At 44.9% G+C, this 19,929-nt stretch overlaps 1 protein-coding gene across 2 annotated transcripts in view; it reads right to left on the reverse strand.

Annotated features, from left to right (window-relative positions):
- The window catches only part of GRID2IP (Grid2 interacting protein), a 261,941-nt gene that overhangs the window by 200,950 nt on the left and 41,062 nt on the right, over positions 1-19,929 (reverse strand). Inside the window, exon 1 of one of the 2 annotated variants that reach the window (XM_082261267.1) lies at positions 4,476-4,872. The exons of the other annotated variant lie outside the window; for it this stretch is intronic. Coding sequence (XP_082117393.1) covers positions 4,476-4,489 — 14 coding nt within the window. The 5' untranslated portion in view covers positions 4,490-4,872. Of the gene's footprint in view, positions 1-4,475; positions 4,873-19,929 lie in introns of those variants that run through there. 2 annotated transcript variants of the gene reach the window in all.

Raw genomic sequence — 19,929 nt, forward strand, 5'->3', positions numbered from 1 at the left:
TGTCTTGGTATGCTGACACCTTAAGAGTTCCCTTCCCTGGAAGCAAGTCTAACCCCTGAAAAACAACCCCACACCATAATCCCCCCTCCATCAAATGATTTGGGCCAGTGTACAAAGCAAGGTTCATAAAGACACGAATCAGTGAGTTTGGGGTGGAGGAATTTGACTGGCCTGCAACCCGATAGAACACCTTTGGGATGAATTAGAGCTAAGACTGCAAGCCAGGCCTTCTCATCCAACATCAGTGCCGGACCTCACAAATGTGCTTCTGGAAGAATGGTCAAACATTCCCATAGACACACTCCTAAACCTTGTGGACAGCCTTCCCAGAAGAGTTGAAGCTGTTATAGCTGCAAAGGGTGGGCCAACTCAATATTATACCCTAGACTGGGATGTCATGCCAATAAAGTTCATGAGCGTGTGAAAGCGGGTGTCCCAATACTTTTGACAATATAGCGTATATGCTGGCTGTTTTACTTGCCAAACAATTTGCATTTCTATACATCCAGCCCTGAGATTAAAAAAACAAAGCTGGAGCCCTAGGAGTGAGACCTTCCTCCACAACTTGAACAGTACTCCATCTTCAGTATGTGTAAGTGCCACCACTCACCAGATCTGCTGATCACAAAACACAAAGGAGGCCAAATATGTGTATGACATAGAGTATGCATCTTAGCGTATCCACTGTGTCTCCATTGTGAAAAGTCTCCACCATCACCAGGCAATTCAGATGGACACCCACCAAAATGTAGGACTTCATTGCATTAATAGATGTCAATATGCACTTAGGACCCCAAAACAGGTAAAATATCAAGCGGAGTGAATAAAAAAGGATCCTTAATTACAGATATTCCTCCAAGTGATATAATAAAAGGATAGTGCAGCAATAGTGCAGCAATGTCTTTTTATTAAAGTCACATCTAAATACTTTAAAACATAAAAGCTACCATATAAACTTACGTGGAACATTGTCAATTGTAATAAAAGCGTGTGGCGTTAGTACATAGAGATCCATCCATGGGGCTGTCCTCTTTTGTGTTTTGGGGTCAGCACATCTGGTGAGTGGTGATACTTTACGTACTCTGAAGCTTGATTACTATTCAAGTTGAGATCCCTGGAGGGAGGTCTTACTGCTAGCGCCACCACTTTGCTTTATATCATTTACAAGGATTACAAATATCATATACAGCATATTGATGAGCTCATCTCTCTCCGTCACTTTGCTGTCTCCTTCTGTCAGCACGCTCATTTCACTGCAGCTCACACGATTGACTCCTACAGATGCTTGTGTTCCTTGTGCTGCTTTTCCCTCCCTCTCCCTGAGCTCTGTTGTACAGTAGACTGCAAGATGCTGGCGCTTTTCCACTGCATGGAACCGAACGGTTCGGCACGCTTTTGTGCTTTTCCACTGCTGGTACCGCATGGTACGTTGTAGGAACGGTTCGGTTCAGTACGGTACGGTACGGTGGCGCTTTTCCACTGCATGGAACCGAACGGTACGGCTCAACAGTACCACCTCGATTGTGGTCAAGAGGTACCATACCGGTACCATATCTCACAATCCTTTGCATGCAGTTACTACTAGCCACTGATTGGTCAGAGAATCGTTGTTATCCCACCCACTTAACTTTTGTACTACTTTAGTGGAAAAGCAAACCGTACCAAACAGTACCGAACCGTTCCAACACCGTACCATGCGGTACCAGCAGTGGAAAAGCAAACCGGGCCAAGCAGGGCCGAGTAGAGCCGAGCTGGTACTTGCAGTGGAAAAGTGCCAAAGTCAAATTCTAACCCACCCAGCCCTTGTCTACCCGAACTGTCACATTTTACGAGCCTATTCCTAACACTATCTTCTGGAAAGGTTTTGAGGACCTGTTCTATGTGGGTAGGGGGATGGTATAGGAAAATGGTTAATGAATTAAGTAGGGTCAGTAGGTCACAGCATGCTATGTTCTATATTTACTTTTAATGCTTGCATTTAAAAAAAAAATACAGAACTGCATTATTTTTGCCTTTTATAAATGCCTGGTGTTCAGATTTAATGCTGCACTGACATGGAATAAATATACTGGTATAGAATCACACGGGATCCAGGTCAGAGACTTGTTCAGTATGGAAAAGGAGGGTAACGATGACAGACGCAGCTCTTGAGTCAAATAAATTTGAATAATTAACATGGAAATAATTAAAGGGCTGAAACCTACCAGTCCATAGCTTTTTTACTTATGAAATTTCACTGAAAAAGATCTTGGACAGTCTTGATGTGCCAAGTTCAGTTACTGGAAATCTGGTGAACTGGGAATACCGAATTCTGTGCCCATGGTTTTGCAGGCCATAGATTCTCAAGTTCACCCATCACAAGTCTCTCTACAGTCTAATCATGCTCAGCCCTGATCATAGGAAAGAATTCACTTACAACCTGCTCTGTCTACACTGCAAGATATAGTAAGTATAGGGATTTGTAGGGAATGAAGGGGGCTGCAAGAGAAAAGACTCAGAGAAAACTCAGACTGGGGTATGAGTGTCATTGAGGCATGCTGAAAACCCTGCTCAATCTGTTTGCAAAGAATGATGGGACCAGTGCTTTAAGTGGGCCGGTATGCACTGGTACTCAGTACCGCCACTTCCAAATATGGCCACCTCTCCATACGCTCATTTTGGACAACTGCGCCCTTAATTGCCCCCCCCCAAGGATATTTCCCTCTCCAGAGCCAGACCAGTCACCACCAGTGAGTCCCCCTGCTCCGGAGTCCCAGCCCAGGCCAGGGGGGGTGCTCTGTGGGGACCCTGATGTGGGGTGGGGGGGGGGGCGAAAAAATTTATAGGCTATAATAGAGTACCGGCACCTCTTTTGGGCCACTTAAAGCACTGGATGGGACACATATAACTTATAATCTGGAATAAACAGGCTAGTGATGGCATTTGCCAGGGGGCCTGGTCCATGTAACTGACTCCACCAGAAGCATAAATTACATCTTATAGTCACTAGAAAAGATAATAGACCCCCTTTTTGACCTTTTTATAGCCTAAACCTTGCATTGCCAAACTCTGGTCATATACATAGGCTAACAACACAATGAAAAGAAAGCTGACACTGGATTCTGGTGGCACTGGCCCACCACCAGTGGCATCTCCAAGCCAGACCAAAGAGTTGGTCAGTAAAGGTCTACCTCAGCTACCACACGCCAAGACAAACTGACAAACCAAGACCTGGCTCCTCTTTACTTCATATACAGGAATTATGGAAACACCAGGTGAAAGAAGGAGAACGTTACCTAATATGGCATTGGACTGGCTTTGGCATCCAAAATGGCCTGAATTCTCCTGGGAATTGATAAATATAAGTTTGGGTTTGTGGATAATAGAATCTGATAACACTCTTCATGCAAAATAGTTTCAGTCCTTGCAGAGATGCCAGAGGCAGAAAACGAGCCCGAACCTTGATCTCCAAAATGTACTATAGTGGCTCTATGATACTGAGGTCCAGCGATTGTGGCTCCCAAGGAAGGTGCAAGACTTTGTCAGCATGCTCGTCAAACCATGATTTGACAACACCAGCCATCTGAATCGGAGCATTATCGTCTTGGCAAATCATGTAGTGTTCCCATATTTTTTTCCAACCCCTGTATATGGTCTCACAACCAGATTTTGCCTCTTGTGGGCCCAAGGAACTGCTCCTCTCTTGTAGGCCCATTTGACCTGGTCCCCAATGAAGCTTACAGTGGCCTCCCCACAGCCACAGCTCTCTACCCCTGCAGACAGTGACCATTATGGTATGGTGGAGCAGCAATCATGAGGAAGAAGAAGAAACCACTGTAGTCTGCCAAAGGAACAGGTAATGTAGACAACTGATGGCCCCAGTGGCCATTTTGGGGAAGCCTTCATCTATGTGTGTTGGTATGCTCTATAATCGGGGCGCAAAGGCCATGACCAGAAAGAAACAGCTGAGGTGTTTATCAGAGGGAAGAAAGGATTTAAAAAGAAAAAGGAGTACTGGTAACCTCAAATTCTTTTTTCCTTTACCTTTTTCAACCCTAAACATTTTCTGAGACCGCTGCACGGCGTCTAATGCAAAACTCAGCCCTACAAATACCGTACAGTAGCAAAGGAAGTTTTCCTCCCAACCAATGTAATATAGAAGACATGCTAGAAAAGGGTCACATGCCAAAAACGTTACCCCAATTATTGGATACCTATGCAACCTTTGGTATTCATTCCACACCACTCTTTACCTTACCTGAAGCTAACCTTATATGTATGTTTGCTTTTCTTGTACCCAGAACTCTACTTTAAAGCTGCCCTCTTGGCAACAGTCCTGATGAGGATCATAACCCGTGTCCTGACCATTTTTAATATTTATTTTTGAACCTTTTTTGTTAGGGCTGTGTTTTTTTTTTTTTTTTTTTTTCCCTATGATCCAGTCCTGAGAATAAACATAAACATGCAGCAATAAGGGATTAAACTTTGTCACTTACCCCCAGCAGCTCATTATGACCCAGCAGCGCTCATTCTCAGGCGGTAAACTCTTAGTTCCTCTGCAAGTGGTACCCACAGCAGCGACAGCCTCCTCCTAAAATCTCAGCTCAGCTCGGCAGCTGCTGGCGTCTGCAGGAGGAGACTGCAACCCAGATGAGATGGGAAAAAAATATGCCAGCTTGTGTATGTGTGAGGGAGGGGCGGGATGTCTGTGGGGACAGATTTAACCCGAGCGTTGTTTCTGCGATCTCAGATTGTTAAATCACTTTCCAGCATCTTAGTGGAGATGTCCACTCCCCCCAGGAAGAAATAGAGAAATCCAACCACTAGTAGTAGCGGTGGAAGACATCAGGCATCAGACTGCTTGGTCCAGGGATGTGTCTATGCTAGCAGATAATGAAGTAGTAAACATTTAGCCTACAAGCCCCGGAGTGCAGAGCAGAACATTAGGTTGTCATATCTGTGAACCCCCGCTGGGAGGTGCGCACATTTCTCTCTTGAAGTCGTTCCTGGTCTGCCTTTATTCATTCTTAATGTCAGAGGCTTAATTAAACCATCCCCAGCGAGAGGGCGAACATGATGTATCTATTGCAACCAGGTTGCAGATTAATTCAGTTATGACGGATTCCCGGAGGGCACATTGAGAGTTGTGTGCAATTATAATTCTTACAAAATGAAAAAGGGAGCTTGTTTTTTTTTTTCTTTTAAAGACAGAGCCACCCAAAAGTGATATTTTAGTTAGAGGTGGAGCCTGGAGAACTGAGCATGCCCCTTAATTGAGGTGTAGAACCCATAAAAGTTGTGATCATTTTGTGTTGAACTGGATGGACTGTTGTCTTTATTCAGCCTCAACTACTATGTGTTTTATTATGCAACTAGACATTAAGCCCGTTAAATTAACGGGCGCTAGAACATATGTAGTGTCCCTGTTGCCCTAGCAACATCGGGGACACGCGCAGAGCTGACCGAGCGGCTCTCGTGTGCGAGCGCGTGCCCGCGCACACCCGCCGCTTCAACATTTTTCGCCGCCCGAAGTCTCTGCGCTCCAAGTCCCAACGGCTGTCCGTGGGGCACAGGCGCAGTAGCGCAATCCCACGGACACAGGGACTGGACGCAGAGACACTTGCACTTTATATAGTAAGATTACAATGGGGGGAGGGGGGGTGACCTGTCTGTGTAATGGGGGGGTCTCCATGGTGACGGTGAGGTGAAGTTGTGTTAGGCCGCTCACCTGTGTGATGATATGACAGGAGGAAGGGGGAGGGGATGTCGCTCACCGTTACAGTAGCGGTGTACAGCCCTGTATCTGGGCGGCGGCGGGCCCTCTCTGGGTGGTGATATCCGCCCTCCTCGCCCGAGTTCCTCTGCTCTCCCCTGCCGCTCAAATCCCAGCCGCCTGACTCGTCTTTGTCTGTCTCCCGGCCGCCATGTTGACACTCAGCACCTCGCACCTTCCACCCCCCCACCTCAACACTCTCTCTCACACACACACAGACTGGCCGAGTGGCCCCGCGGGGGGAACTCTGGGAGTTGTAGTTCCCGACACAGCCAGCTTCTCCCCGGGGAGTGAGGTGCCGGGACTACATCTTCCAGAGAGCAGCGTGGGCAGACTGGGCGGGGCATTACGGGGGAGGCGGGGCTCAGCTCATGCCCTAACAGACTGAAGTAGGGCGGGGCGAAGGCGCCCGCCGCTTCAACATTTTTGCCCGGCCAGCCGAAGTCTCTGCGCTCCAAGTCCCAACGGCTGTCCATTGGGCACATGCGCAGTAGCGCAATCCCACGGACACAGGGACAGGACGCAGAGACACTTGTACTTTATTATAGTTGATGAGTAAAGCCATTGCAGACGAAATGCTAGCATTGTTTTACTGGATGTGATCTGTGTAGCCAATAAAGGTTTAGAACGTTTGAGTAGACAGGGTTGCCGGCTTACATGCATCAACGTTATAGTACTGAGGGACTGCACATCCTAGCCACGAGCACCAGTCTTCAGCCTCAGACAGCATTACTAGCAGTGGAGCTTGGGTATTGTGTTTTATGAGCCAGCTCCTTGCTTCATACACGTCTTGGACATTTCAGAAATGAGATCTCCCTGCCATAATTCCTAACCCTGTTCCTATCCATCTGGGAGTCTTGGTGTTCCCACCCAACTCGGTGTGTTCCAGCTCCTCCTGTTGCATTCTTAAAGCCCAACTCTGAGCAAAAAACCCTTTCCCATGCAGAGAGGCTGTGCCCGCACTGCACGGGTCAAATGCTTGTTTCTGTCTAGAGCATATATGTCAAACACAAGGCCCGCGGGCTGAATCCAGCCCACCAGGCCATTTCATGTGGCCCTCACACCTCTCCATAGCTGTGAAAACTCCCTCGTCTCCACCCCCACTTTGTCCTAGCAGTCAGCAGCAGAGAGGAGAACAGAACTCCTCCTACAGATCCTGGAACTCCCTGTACAGCCACAGCACCCCCTTGTCTCCGTCTCCCCTGGTCTCAGCATTCAGTAGACTCTGCCAGCTGACTCCAGGTCTCCTCTGGTTCTCCTCCAGACTCTGCACTGTTTTTTTTTAAGCTCTGCCCCCAGCTTCTTCCCAGCAGCAGCACAAGGTAAGGGGGGATGCACTGTAATATAAAGGAGGGTAGGGGACTTATGACTCCTAAAGGTATGAGGCACTTGACATCTGATGTAAGGGGGAATGGGGTCCTCTGGACATCTAGTCCTACATCAAAGTGGCCCTTTGGGGGTAACCATAATGCTAATGCGGCCCGCAATGAAATTGAGTTTGACACCCATGGTCTAGAGGATTGGAGAACGGGGATATACTTACCTAATCCTCTGATCCACCCCGCCCAAGATTGGTCCCTGTTGCTTCTGCCCACCCCTGCAGTCTAGTCGCCATCCCGTCCATAGACCTGTTCTGTATATGAGGATATCAGGAACAGTCCACCGCTGGATTGTGGGGGAATGCGGTTTGCAGGTGGAGCAGAGGATTGGGTGTGTAAAGGCGCTCTCCAATCCCCTAGACAATACAAGCAGTTGACCTGTGCAGTGCACAGCTCCACTGCACGGGAAAACTTTTTGTTTGTCCGGAGTTGGGCTTTAATAAAAAATAGGTAAAGTGAGGTTTCTATTTGATAAGCATAAAGTTTTGCACCTGGGGAATAAAAGATGCATGCAAAATACAATCTTTGGGGGTATATGTGGATGAGTCAATGGTAGAAAGGAATCTGGGTGATCTAGTAGATCATAGACTTTATAACACTATGCAGTGACAATCTGCAGCTTCTTCAGTGGCCATTCTCAATCAGGGTTCTGTGGAAATCTCAGGTTCCTCCAGAGGTTGCTGGGGTTTATTTAGCTCCCATTTGATGGTACCTAGATAACTTAACACAGCCAGTGGCATGATGCCAGTGATCTTTTCAGTTGTTGGTATAGGTGGGATTGTGACCACCACAATAAGGCTAGATTTACTTTTTGTGGTTTAGGGGCAGTAAAAACAACATGGTTGAGCTGCATTTTTACTTCTCCTTTCTTAAGCTGCTAAAGCATGGGATGGGGGTGTAGTACACATGCTGTGGCTGCGAAGTTGCAGTACGGCAAAACCTTTTCCTCCCGATGTGTTTGGCAGGCAGTACCATTCAACCGAATGGGGCCACACTACAACCGCCCCACAACAGCATGCAATGTACACAGTTGTGATGTGGTGGTGTGTGTTTTTAGGGGTTAAAACAGGTGGTGAGGAGACACCTATGCTGCCTGTCAAACATGTGCTGAAAAGTGAACCACCACAGATAGCTCTTCAGAGGACAATGCATGTATAAGCAAGCCCTAAGTGGTACATTCTTTTCACTGACCACCAATGTGAGGGGCATTCTTCTTACTCTCCCCTGATGAATTAATTTCAGCAGCAGGGATTCCCTAAGTGTGTGAAAAATATATAGTAAAGCCCGCGCTAAGTAAATGTAAAATAGTGTCACCTGCAACTGCTGCTCACTTAGGTAAAAACCAAGAAAGAAGTTGTAAAATAATATAAAACAGCGCTACCAGGCGTATACAAAAATATCACAATAAAATATAAGTAATTCCAAATGATTCCATTGCAATATATAAAATGGTAAAGTGCACTAGTGATAAAATCTAAAATTTACAAAATATCCAAAATCATCAAAAAATAAATAATACAAAAATTAACAATGGCAATAAATACTAATAAAGTGCACTAGTGAGAAAGTAAGTCAATAAATAGTATACAAAAGTGCAAACAAATACATAAATGGTGCTAAAAGTGCCAGAGTGCTGAATAATGTGCAGTCCAAAATTATAATCCACTTGAAATTTACATGAAGTGCTGAGAGCTTGAAGTGCTCCACACAGGTGCCAAAGTGCTTGCAATCAGACCCTTTTGGGGATGCACTCACCAGACTGTAAATATATTTTAGCCTAAAGTATGTAGTGGTTTTCCAAAGGATCCTTTGGAAGAGACATTCCTCACACTGACAACAATGTAAGGGACATTCTCCCCACTGACCCCCAATGTAAAGGACATTCTCCCCACTGACCCCCAATGTAAGGGGCATTCTTCCCACTGACCCTTAATGTAAAGGACATTCTTCCCACTGACCCCCAATGTAAAGGACATTCTTCCCACTGACCACCAATGTAAGGGGCATTCTTCCAACTGACCACAATGTAAGGGGCATTCTTCCCGCTGACCACCAATGTAAGGGGCATTCTTCCAACTGACCACAATGTAAGGGGCATTCTTCCCACTGACCACCAATATAAGGGGGACACTCCTCCCACTGACAACAATATAAGGGGCATTCTTCCCACTGACCACCAATATAAAGGGGACATTCCTCCCACTGACAACAATATAAGGGGCATTCTTCCCACTGACCACCAATATAAAGGGGACATTCTTCCCACTGACAACAATGTAAGGGTAATTCTTCCCAAAGATCACCAATATAGGGGGCATTCTTCTTCCCAATGACCACCAATTTATAGGCCATTCTTACCAATGACCACCAATGTAATAAAGCATCCCAACAATAATGGGGCACCACTCATCACTAATCAGTGTAAGGAAGCTTTACAAGCTTTTACCACCAATGTAAAGGGCATTCTTCCCACTGACCACCGTTGTAAGGGGGACATTCCGCCCACTAACAACAATATAAGGGGCATTCTTCCCAATGATCACCAATATAAAGGGCATTCTTCCCACTGAAAACCAACATAAGGGGCATTCTTCCCATTGACCACCAACGTAAGAGTCATTCTTCCCAATGACCACCAATATAAGGGGCATTCTTCTTTCCAATGACCACCAATTTAGGGGCCATTCTTCACAATGACCACCAATGTAATACAGCATATAACCACAGTAATGGGGCACCACTCACTGGCCAACCATTTAAAGGACTGCAATATTTTTTATTTTTATTCTTTTTACAGCTTACTGTCTACAGCTTACTGATCATACTACCGTATCACGAGCATTAAACATTTTTAGAAGGGTTCCCTGATTCCTTAAAGTTATATCAAGGTTTCCTCCCTGGTAAGAAGGTTGAGAAAGGCTGCTAATAGATTGTTGATCTATTTTTCCCTTTCGGAGAAAACGGAATCACACTATAAAAAGGTTTTTTTTTGCCTCTCTCTTGATCAATCAGGTTGAACCTGATTAATTAGATATGTAACAGTAGGTGCACAGACCCAGGAAATCGTCAAAAAGGTCTTATCAATAGAGTCCCTGTGAGACAGAAGACACTGTTAAAGGTTTTTTTCTCCATTAACTTCCTTATTTGTTTTGTAATATTCAAGCAATTCTTTTTTTAAAAAAGTATCAAATATTTCATTATCCAATCTTTTACCACTTTTAGAATTTTTAAATGTCTGCTGGAAGATTTTCACTATTTATAAATTGCATTTGCTGGCCACATTTACTCAATCAGGCATCTTTCACCTAAAATCAGGACATTTCATGGTTCCAAGGGGAATATATGTTTCAGTAAAAATAGCTGTATTTATATTTTTTCCAGTGTAATTTTTGCTGACCTGAAGCTTTTAGGAAATCTCCTTTTTCAAAAAGCAAGTCATTGATTTTACCAATTGATTGATCATTGATTCCTGGGGGAATATCCATTTTGCCTAATTCTGCTTGCACATCACTAAACACATTTGAAACTTTAAACCTTCACCTTAAAACCTAATTTACAAAAAAACAGTATTCTTCAAACGTCCTCTGATCTGCACAGGAACTCTGCTGCTGGGTTAAGGCAGTACCCCGAAAATAAAAAACTACCCTTGTCATGGAGCCCACTACACTACATGGGTTTAATGCTTATTAAGTGTAGAGGATGAGGAATAAAGTGTAAGACTTAGCTTTTTCCTTGCTTTGGCAGGCTTACTACATGCTGTGTGACCAGTCCCCCAAAGCCTCTTCTCTAAGGTGTTCGAACCAGCAGCCATACCAGTAGTTCTGCGTAACTGCGTTGTATATGAGGATGGCAGGAGCCCATCCACATTCCGGTGCACCAGAGAGAGAAGGGAACTGAAGCCTACAGGAGCAAGGACCAAGCTAACTGATTGCACCCTATTCCTCTACCCCTAAATCTAGTAAACATTTAACCCTTGATGTAAGGGGATGGGGGGGGCACTGCAAGGTTTTTTTTTTTTTTTAATTCCAGGAGTTCAGCTTTAACCACTTACCGACTGCGCACAGTATATTTACTGCGGCAGTCAGCCCCGGCCAGGCAGAGTGACGTAGATCTACGTCGCTAGTCTGTCACTGGGTTTTGAGCCAATAGCGGGCGAGCGCGCGCCCGCTGAGGCGCGCGCCCGCTGAGGCTCGTTCACAGAGGAGTCCGGGAGTGTGACCCGTGGACCCGTTGTCCGCCGGTCACACTACGATCGTCGGTAGATCGGGAGAAAGGCGGGCGGCTTAAGTAAACAAGCCGCCTGTCATTCTCCCCTGTGTAAAAATGGAGATCAGATGGTTCTACTATGTAGAACCGTTGATCTCTGTTTTTACAATAGGAGACATGTCCCACTACAGTTAGAATCACGCCCCTAGGACACACTTAACCCCTCCCTCTCCAATACAGTTAACCCCTTCCCTGCCAGTGTCATTTTTACAGTAACAGTGCATATGTATAGCACTGATTATTGCAGTAATGTCACTGGTACCCCCAAAAGTGTAAAAAATGTCAGTCAAGGGTCCGATCTGTCCGCCGCAATGTCGCAGTACCGCAAAAAAATCGCAGATCGCCGCCATTACTCGTTAAAAAAAAAAAAACACCAAAAATGACAAAAATCTTTCCCTTTGTTAGTAAACGCGATAACTTTTGAGCAAACCAATCAAAATACGCTTTTTGCGATTTTTTTTACCAAACATATGTAGCATAAAACAAATTGGCCGAAAATGTTAAAAAATTTTGATTTTTACATTTTTTTGGGGGGAATTTCATATAAAAAAAAGTGAAAAATATTGTTATTTTTGCAAAATTTACGCTCTTTTTTTGTTTATAGCGCATGATCAAAAAATCGCACAGGTGATCAAATACCACCAAAAGAAAGCTCTGTTTGTGGGGAAAAAAGGACGTGAAATTCGTTTATGTACAGCGTCGCACGACCGCGCAATTGTCCATTAAAGTCACGCAGTAAAAAATCGCAAAAAACCCCCTGGTCGGGAAGGGGGTAAAATCTTTCGGGGCTTAAGTGGTTAAAGGGCATGTGAAGTCATAATGTATTTTTAGTTTTAGTTTTTGTAGTAAGTATAGACTAAGTTTATAGCCCTATCAGGATATTTTTTGTTGCCTATGTCTTTCTAGGAAGGTTTACCTTTATTTTTGTCCTGGAGACGCAGCAGGAAATTACATTGTAGAGGAAATCTCTTCAAAATTTGTGGTCATAGACACAGGTATCCCCATTGGAGGATTTTGCCTCACCTCTTGCCCTTGTGACAACTCTGTCATTTCGGAGTTAAAGCGGAGTTCCGGCCACAAAATTTTTTTTTCAATAAAAATACCCCCGGGACAGTCAGGGCTAGTACATTCCACAATGGCTAGCCTCTGTACTGTCCCGGGTCGCACTTACCTTTTAGAAGAAATACTTACCTTGAAAATTTCTTCTCCAGCGCTGCCATCTCTGTTGTGGGCAGCTGAAGCCAGCGCGTCCTCTTCTGCGTCCTCTTCCGTGTCCTCTTCTCCCAGAATGCGCCTGCACCGGCCCCGCTCGTCACTTCCGGTGCGGGCGCGTCATCCCTCCACAGCTTCTGGGCATGCCCAGAAGCTGTTTAGCAGGGAATGAGGCGCCGCACCTGAAGTGACGAGCGGGGCCGGTGCAGGTGCATTGATTCCTGGGAGCGATGACGTTCAGCTCCCAGGAATTAATGGAAAGAGGAAGTGACGGCGCGGGCCGCGTCCGCAGAGGGAGGAAGTGGAAGTAAGGTGAGTATATTTTTCTTCAATAACAAGGTAAGTAAACAAAAAAAAAATTGTAACCATCCATTTCTTTTTCAGGTGACCAATAGCAAACGGATGGCCCAAAATCGATTATGTTGATTTTGTGGCCGGAACTCCGCTTTAAAGTATAACTAAAGGCATTTTTCTTCATTTGAATAGAGTGGTAGGGGTTTAGAACCCTTGTCAGGTTATTACTGCCTTCTATGTCCTGTTAGATTTAAGCTGGCCATAGATGGTCCTACTGAACCGGCCGAGATTCAAACTATATAAAGGCAGGCAGAACATACCCAAGTTGATCGATTGACCAACTTGGGTACAATCAGCCTGCTGGATTTTCCATGTGATTATTGGAAGCGGTGTTTATAGCTGCTAGCAATAATCACTGTATTCTCTCAGCAGGGATTGCTTCCAATGCCCCTTCGCCGGGAGAACACAATGGCTTGGAGGGAGAGAAATTAGCAGCGTCTAAGGCCAGCCTTACTCTCCCTCCTGATCACCAAAATTGCCATAAATAAAAGTAAGGGCAAATCCAAAATTTTCAGCTGCCTCAAACAAAGGAATGGGGATGGTGGATATTTCAATGGGAACATTTTTTCCTGTGTAGCACCCTCCTAGGTAGGTGTTAGAGAGAAAGTATAGATTTGAGTCCTGTCTGCTTACCAGTAGGACTGCAGGTAAATCCATATTGTTCTCTGCCTACCAGAGAGCAGGATCTGTTAGTGAGGTCTGCTCATTGTGCTCAGGTGCAACTCGTTCTGTCTGCAGAATATTTCACACTGGTCCAATAGGGAGACATATTGGACAGTGGGAGGAAACCTGACAAATGAGTGCACAGGTGTTTGATACAGTCCTGGTGATTTGGCAGAGGAAAAGTGCCTCGGCGCATGCTGGGATACTGTATAAAAGACAGGAGCACATGTGCTCAAGGTCTTTTGGCTGGATAGCGTAGTCCTGGAGGGAGGGGGCGGCTGTCTCTTCCTCTGTAGAGGTGCCCTGTGGCCTCAGGTAGTTGACCTGAGGGCCTGGAGAGTACAAGTGAGGAACTGAACCCTGAGGTCCGGTGAAGCTGACTGAAAGGGGAGACACTGGAGGATCTGATTCTGAAGTACAGTGAACCCCTACAGCTCAGTCAGTGGACAGGTGCCAGTAAAGGGGATGCTAGTGAGGGTCCCGAAGATAATATAGGATCACCAAGTCTATTGCCTGAGAGAAAAGAGCAAGGAGACTTAACCCTTTCCATACATGTGGCAGTATGGATTAAGCAGTGCAGCTGATTGCACAAGCAATCTGGTGAGGCCAAGTGAGAGTTGTCTTTACCCATTGTGAATAGTTACAGTTGGAGTATCCCACTATTCTCTTCTACCATCCAAGTTCAAAAATACACACTAAAAACCAACACTCCTGGACTGTATGAACTGTTCCCTAAGTGACTGTGTGCTGGTAATCAGAGGAGGCCCGAGAAACCATTATACAGCAAGCCTTACGTGGATAGTGCTACACCTATAACAACTGTCTAGAGGAAAGATATCCCCTCACTTTCTGTTGAGGTCTACAGAACAGGGAGTGAAGGGAAATCTCCCTAGTCTAAAACTAAAAACTGAATTTTTGTAAAATCTTACCGTAAAATTCCTTTCTCTGAGTCCTCCGACAGTCGCCGCCCCCGCCCCTCTTTTGGGGTTTTCTTGTACACTTACTGCTATGCTACCAAACTGAGTTGGGATGGCTACTGCAGGGGGGTATTGACCAGTGGGACAGCCCCCATGGGTGTGTCTCTGTTAAATTCTTTTGTATTTAACAAGTCTTATGCCTAGCTACTCCTGCGGAGAGGAAGTCAATACCCATTGGTGAAGACTGTATGAGGGGCGGCGACTGTCGGAGGACGTAAGAGAAATAACATTTTTGGTTTTAGATATACTTTAACCTCACTTTTTGTATTTGTGACAATGGTCACCAAGTTGACTAAAAGGTAAATTTCCCTAGTGGGGACACAGACAGCAATAAAAACTTGACAGAGAGCCTAATCCCACTCTATCTTAGACTAAAAAGAAAAAAAGAAAACTGCCTTTACATACACTTCAGAAACTGTTGCATATGTCGGATGCCTGTTATTCATCTGAGCATTTTGGTTTCTTCCACCGATCCCAACAGGACATAGTAGTGAGGTAGAGGTCAGCAGAAGGAACCAGAGCATGCAGCAGGTGGCACAGGCATCAAACACTCCCCAATGTGTTCAATGTGAAGGCTCTTTGAGCAGTTGTAGCTTTTGAACAGAGCAAAGATCAGGGGAATGGGAGGCAGGACCAGTAAATGTAAACCCTATTCATACCTTTTTTTAAACCCAGGGACTTCCAGAGACTTAAAGTTGTAGAGGTAGTCACTTGAAGTGGTTTGGTAACCAGGTAATATATACTTCTATCGTTAACAGTAGAAGAGACCAAAAGCAGGTACCAGCTGCCATTTGTAAGTAGATCTGTCTTCTGGGATTTCTCCAGCCTTGACCATTAATATTATTTGCAAATTGTGTGACAGTTTGCCATTAGGTCGCAGACGGCACACCCTTTGGCTGCTAATACTCTGGTGCACTCAACAGCAATTCATTTGCAGAGATTAGCCAGTAAATCTTCTCTGTGAGCTTAGCATTTTATTTGCATTAACCCGTTGGCAGCTGGATGGGTCACCAGCAAATAACTTTAAAACGAGCTATAGAGCAGTAGCGGAGCTAAGAGATTAGACGAAGACCAGCTGCTATCCTGCAGTCCATGCCTGGATCTCTCTGAGCATTAATGCACAGCCCTGAACAGATAATACATTCTCTATTTTTATAACACTGCCACAAGGGACCCCATTGCCGAGGAATGGGGCTAAATTTATCTATATGAACCTACGTCTCCTGAAATATTTACTAGGATAAGAAAGGATAAACTCATACTGGAGAAGCTTGACTCACTACAAAGCCTAAAGGTATGCCTAGACTTGTGGTGATGTATAAAAGGACGACTCTGGGCTTGCTGCTATTTATTTAAACCTTATTCAAAAGAAGGTGATTGCAAAACATACTGATCCAGCCATCTCAGAAATCCCAGTACTTCTAGGTATGGAGGAAAACTTATAGCAGAGCTCCCAACTGTCCCTGATTTTGAGGGACTGTCCCTGATTGGGAAAAAGTTCCCCTGTCCCTCTTTCCTCCTCATTTGGCCTTCATTTTAGTCTGATCTATATATAATCTGTATATATATATCTGTTTCCCAATACTAAACCTTTCATCCAATTTCTAAATTGCTGCATTTGTAAATTTCAAAAGCCAGTTAACCACTTGCCGGCGGTCAGCCCCTCCCAGGCAAAGTGACGTACCGGTACGTCACTAGCCTGGGAGTGAATAGGGGGCGAGCGCGCCCACTCGTACCCGACGAAGCCGGCGCGTGTGACCGGCGGACCCGGGTCGTCGGGTAGAGAGGGAGAAAGGCAGGCGGCTAATGTAAACAAAGCCGTCTGTCATTCTCCCCTGTGTAAAAGCACAGATCACTTGGTCCTGCTATGTAGGACCGTTGATCTGTGCTTTTACATCACAAGCCACATCCAATGACAGTTAGAAACACGCCCCTAGGGATACACTTAACCCCTCCCTCTCCAATAAAGTTAACCCCTTCCCTCCCAGTGTCATTTTTACAGTAACAGTGCATATGTATAGCACTGATTACTGTAGTAATGTCACTGGTACCCCCAAAAGTGTCAAAAATGTCAGTCAAGGGTCCGATCTGTCCGCCGCAATGTCGCAGTACCGCAAAAAAAAAAACGCAGATCGCCGCCATTACGCGTTAAAAAAAAAACAACAAAAATGACAAAAATCTTTCCCTTAGTTAGTAAACGCAATAACTTTTGCGCAAACCAATCAAAATACGCTTATTGTGATTTTTTTTTTACCAAACATAGGTAGCAGAAAAAAAATTGGCCAAAAATTTAAAAAAAATTTGATTTTTACATTTTTTTGGGGGGAATTTCATATAAAAAAATTTGAAAAATATTGTTATTTTTGCAAAGTTGGCGCTCTTTTTTTGTTTATAGCGCATGATCAAAAAATCACACAGGTGATCAAATACCACCAAAAGAAAGCTCTGTTTGTGGGAAAAAAAAGGACGTCAAATTCGTTTGGGTACAGCGTCGCACGACCGCGCAATTTTCCGTTAAAGTCACGCAGTGCCGAATCGCAAAATACCCCCTGGTCAGGAAGGGGGTAAAATCTTCCGGGGCTTAAGTGGTTAAAGGAAGAGCAGCAGTAAAATAAGCACTTGTGGGTTTAACTAAGTATTTGTTTTTAAGGGGGCATGGCAGGGGTGTGTCCTATGCCTACCTACTCTTGCTAATAGGTGTTCCTCGTTCCAATCTCAAAGCTGGGAGGTATGTTATACTCTACCTTCGCTCCAGCAATGCAGTGGCTAAGTAGCCAAGTGTAAATGCACATAGGGGGTATGGCAGGCCAAGCAGTGTGCAGTTACCAGCCATCAGGGTATGGTCTGTGCTTGTCTTTATTGAGGCTGCAGTGGGGGTGGCAGCCAGGAAACAGTAAGGTAAGGTTAGGACACCAAAGGGTGCCTGCTATACATTGAATGGGTTATTTGGGGTTTTTTTTCTTTGGGACACAGCTTTGAACTAACCCTAAGGCTATCCCTTGAGAGCAACCCTTGACCCATTTATATTCTTCACCATAATTTCCCTTTACTTAGTTTCTCTGTAGAAGTTAGGAATCAACTCCGTTGATAATGTCCTCCTTGGGTGACCATATTCAGGTCTGGTGAGTGATCACTTAGCCCAGCAATGCATCCTTGGAGGATGTTTCATGCTCCCACATCCTTAGAAGCATCAGGCATTTACAGCAGCTTCAACTGCAGCAAAGATAAGTGTGTTTAAAGGCTGGACATGCAAGAGATTCTTTCATTTTGCCTTGAATTTGCTAAGTGACAGAGTCTCTTTATTAAGCCTTATAAACCTCAGACCTAAAGGCTACCCATAGACTTAAGGGAGCAGAGAACCCAACCAAACAAAGTTTTTCCTGTTTATTCAGTATGCAGAATCCATCATGCCTGGCTTATCTTAAAGGAACAAAAGCAATTGGTTAGTAACTTCTATTTTGGCTAACTGATTCTTGCTAGGCACGCGTGCACAAGTTGCAGAGAGTCCAAAAGATGTTATCATTTGCCATTATTAGCGAGATCAGGTGAGAATCATCTCAAATCTGTGGGCAGTTGTACATTTCCCATTATGTTTTGTCCAGACAGAAAACCTCAGTTAACAAGGTAGAGCAAAGATTGGTAATGAACTATAGGACACATCAGCCAGTGAAGTGTCAGGAAAACTAACCTGCACAGCTGTTCCAGTTCAACGACTCACCAAGTAGCAGGTTGTTGAGAATGACAGCCCTAATGCCTCGTACACACGCAACGATTATCGGCCGACTGATCGGCCGTCTTTTATCCAGAGTGGTGTTTTGTTGGTTGGAATGTGCCTAGACTGCACACGAATTTTCTCGGCCAACAAAAAGCAACTTCAGAAGTGATGTCATGTGCTGGTTTACTTTCCGTGTGTTTTTTCTTCTCTGAGCATGCCCAGTCTTGCTCATCAAATTTTTGTCTGCCGAAATCTGTACTGACTGACGGAAAATCGGCCATCTGTTGACGGCCAACAAAAATTTTATAGCCTGCACACCAGATTTTTTTCGGCCGAAAAGTCGGAGTCGGTTGTCGAAAGCATCATACTAACAAGCCGAAAATCGGCAGATCGGACGTTGGCCGAAAATTCACGGCCAAATATCGATGCGTGTGTACGAGGCATAAGTAGCAGGTTGTTAAGAAAGTAGACCTTTAAAAAAAAAATTGGCTTGTGGCGGTTGACATATTTTAAAAAAGCTTGAAAGACATTGGGGCAAAGCTTCAGATACTGGCCATTGATAATACAAACATTTCCTGTTCCCTGAGCCCAAAGTGTCTGTCTCAGCTCGGCTATTTGAGGATTTGTGAACTGCAATCTCGTGATCAACAACAGACAAAAATAGAACAAGAAAACAGGAAAAAAAAAAAAAGCTTTTCCAAGTGATCTTCCACTGAAAGGAAATACACAGATTATGAGCTAGCTAACACCTGAGCTGTATTGCTGCACACACAGGATTAACGTGTTCCGAGGATTTTGTAGAAAATTATGTAATGAAAAAAGAGCAGGCAAGGAAGACCGATGCTCTATTTTTTTTAACAGTTATCAAATTTTTTGTTTGAAATAGTGGAATTAAATCACTTCTTCCATATCAATAAAGACCTGTCCCCTTTATGTAAGGATTGGCAGGATTAGAAAGTAAGGTGGTGGGAGCGTTAAACGTCACATGTAGTACAATTCTAAGTGGCTGAACCAGACCAGTAAAAAAGTACCAAAGAGAAAACAAGTGTGAAGGCCAGAAGAAAAGAACCCCCTCAAATAATACATGCCATTTCTCAAAACCCAACCCAGTGCTGGGACAAGGTCATCCAGGACCCAGGGAAAAAAATCCAAACTGCGTCCCCCTCCCCAGCTCATGAAGTGCAAGCTTAGGGGATCCTACGCCCAGCAGTCACTTGCTTGTCGAAATCACTGCCGCCATCACTACTCCTGTTAGCTGTGCAACAGAGGGAAGGCACTCCCAGTAAACCATTGCACCCAGGATAGCCACCCCTCTCGCCCACTCCTTGTCCCGGCCCTGACCTAACCTTCTACAGTACATCTGTCATGGTAAAAGCATGGAGGCACACAGGACTATGGTGGACCATACACATGACCTGTCTGCTCACTTGAATGAGCTGCCAAACCACAAGAACAGACAAAAAAAAAACATACCTGCACTTTTTTTCCCATTGCAGTGACCACAAGTGCGTTACCATACTTTGTGGTGTACCACAGCACAGGTGCATTTTGGAGGTGTATCGGAGTGCCATTCAACATGAATGCTTTACTTAGTGGAGTGTGCAGTGGTTA

The sequence above is a fragment of the Pelophylax lessonae genome (assembly GCF_965119305.1).
Source record: "Pelophylax lessonae genome assembly, chromosome: 6".
NCBI lineage: Eukaryota > Metazoa > Chordata > Amphibia > Anura > Ranidae > Pelophylax > Pelophylax lessonae.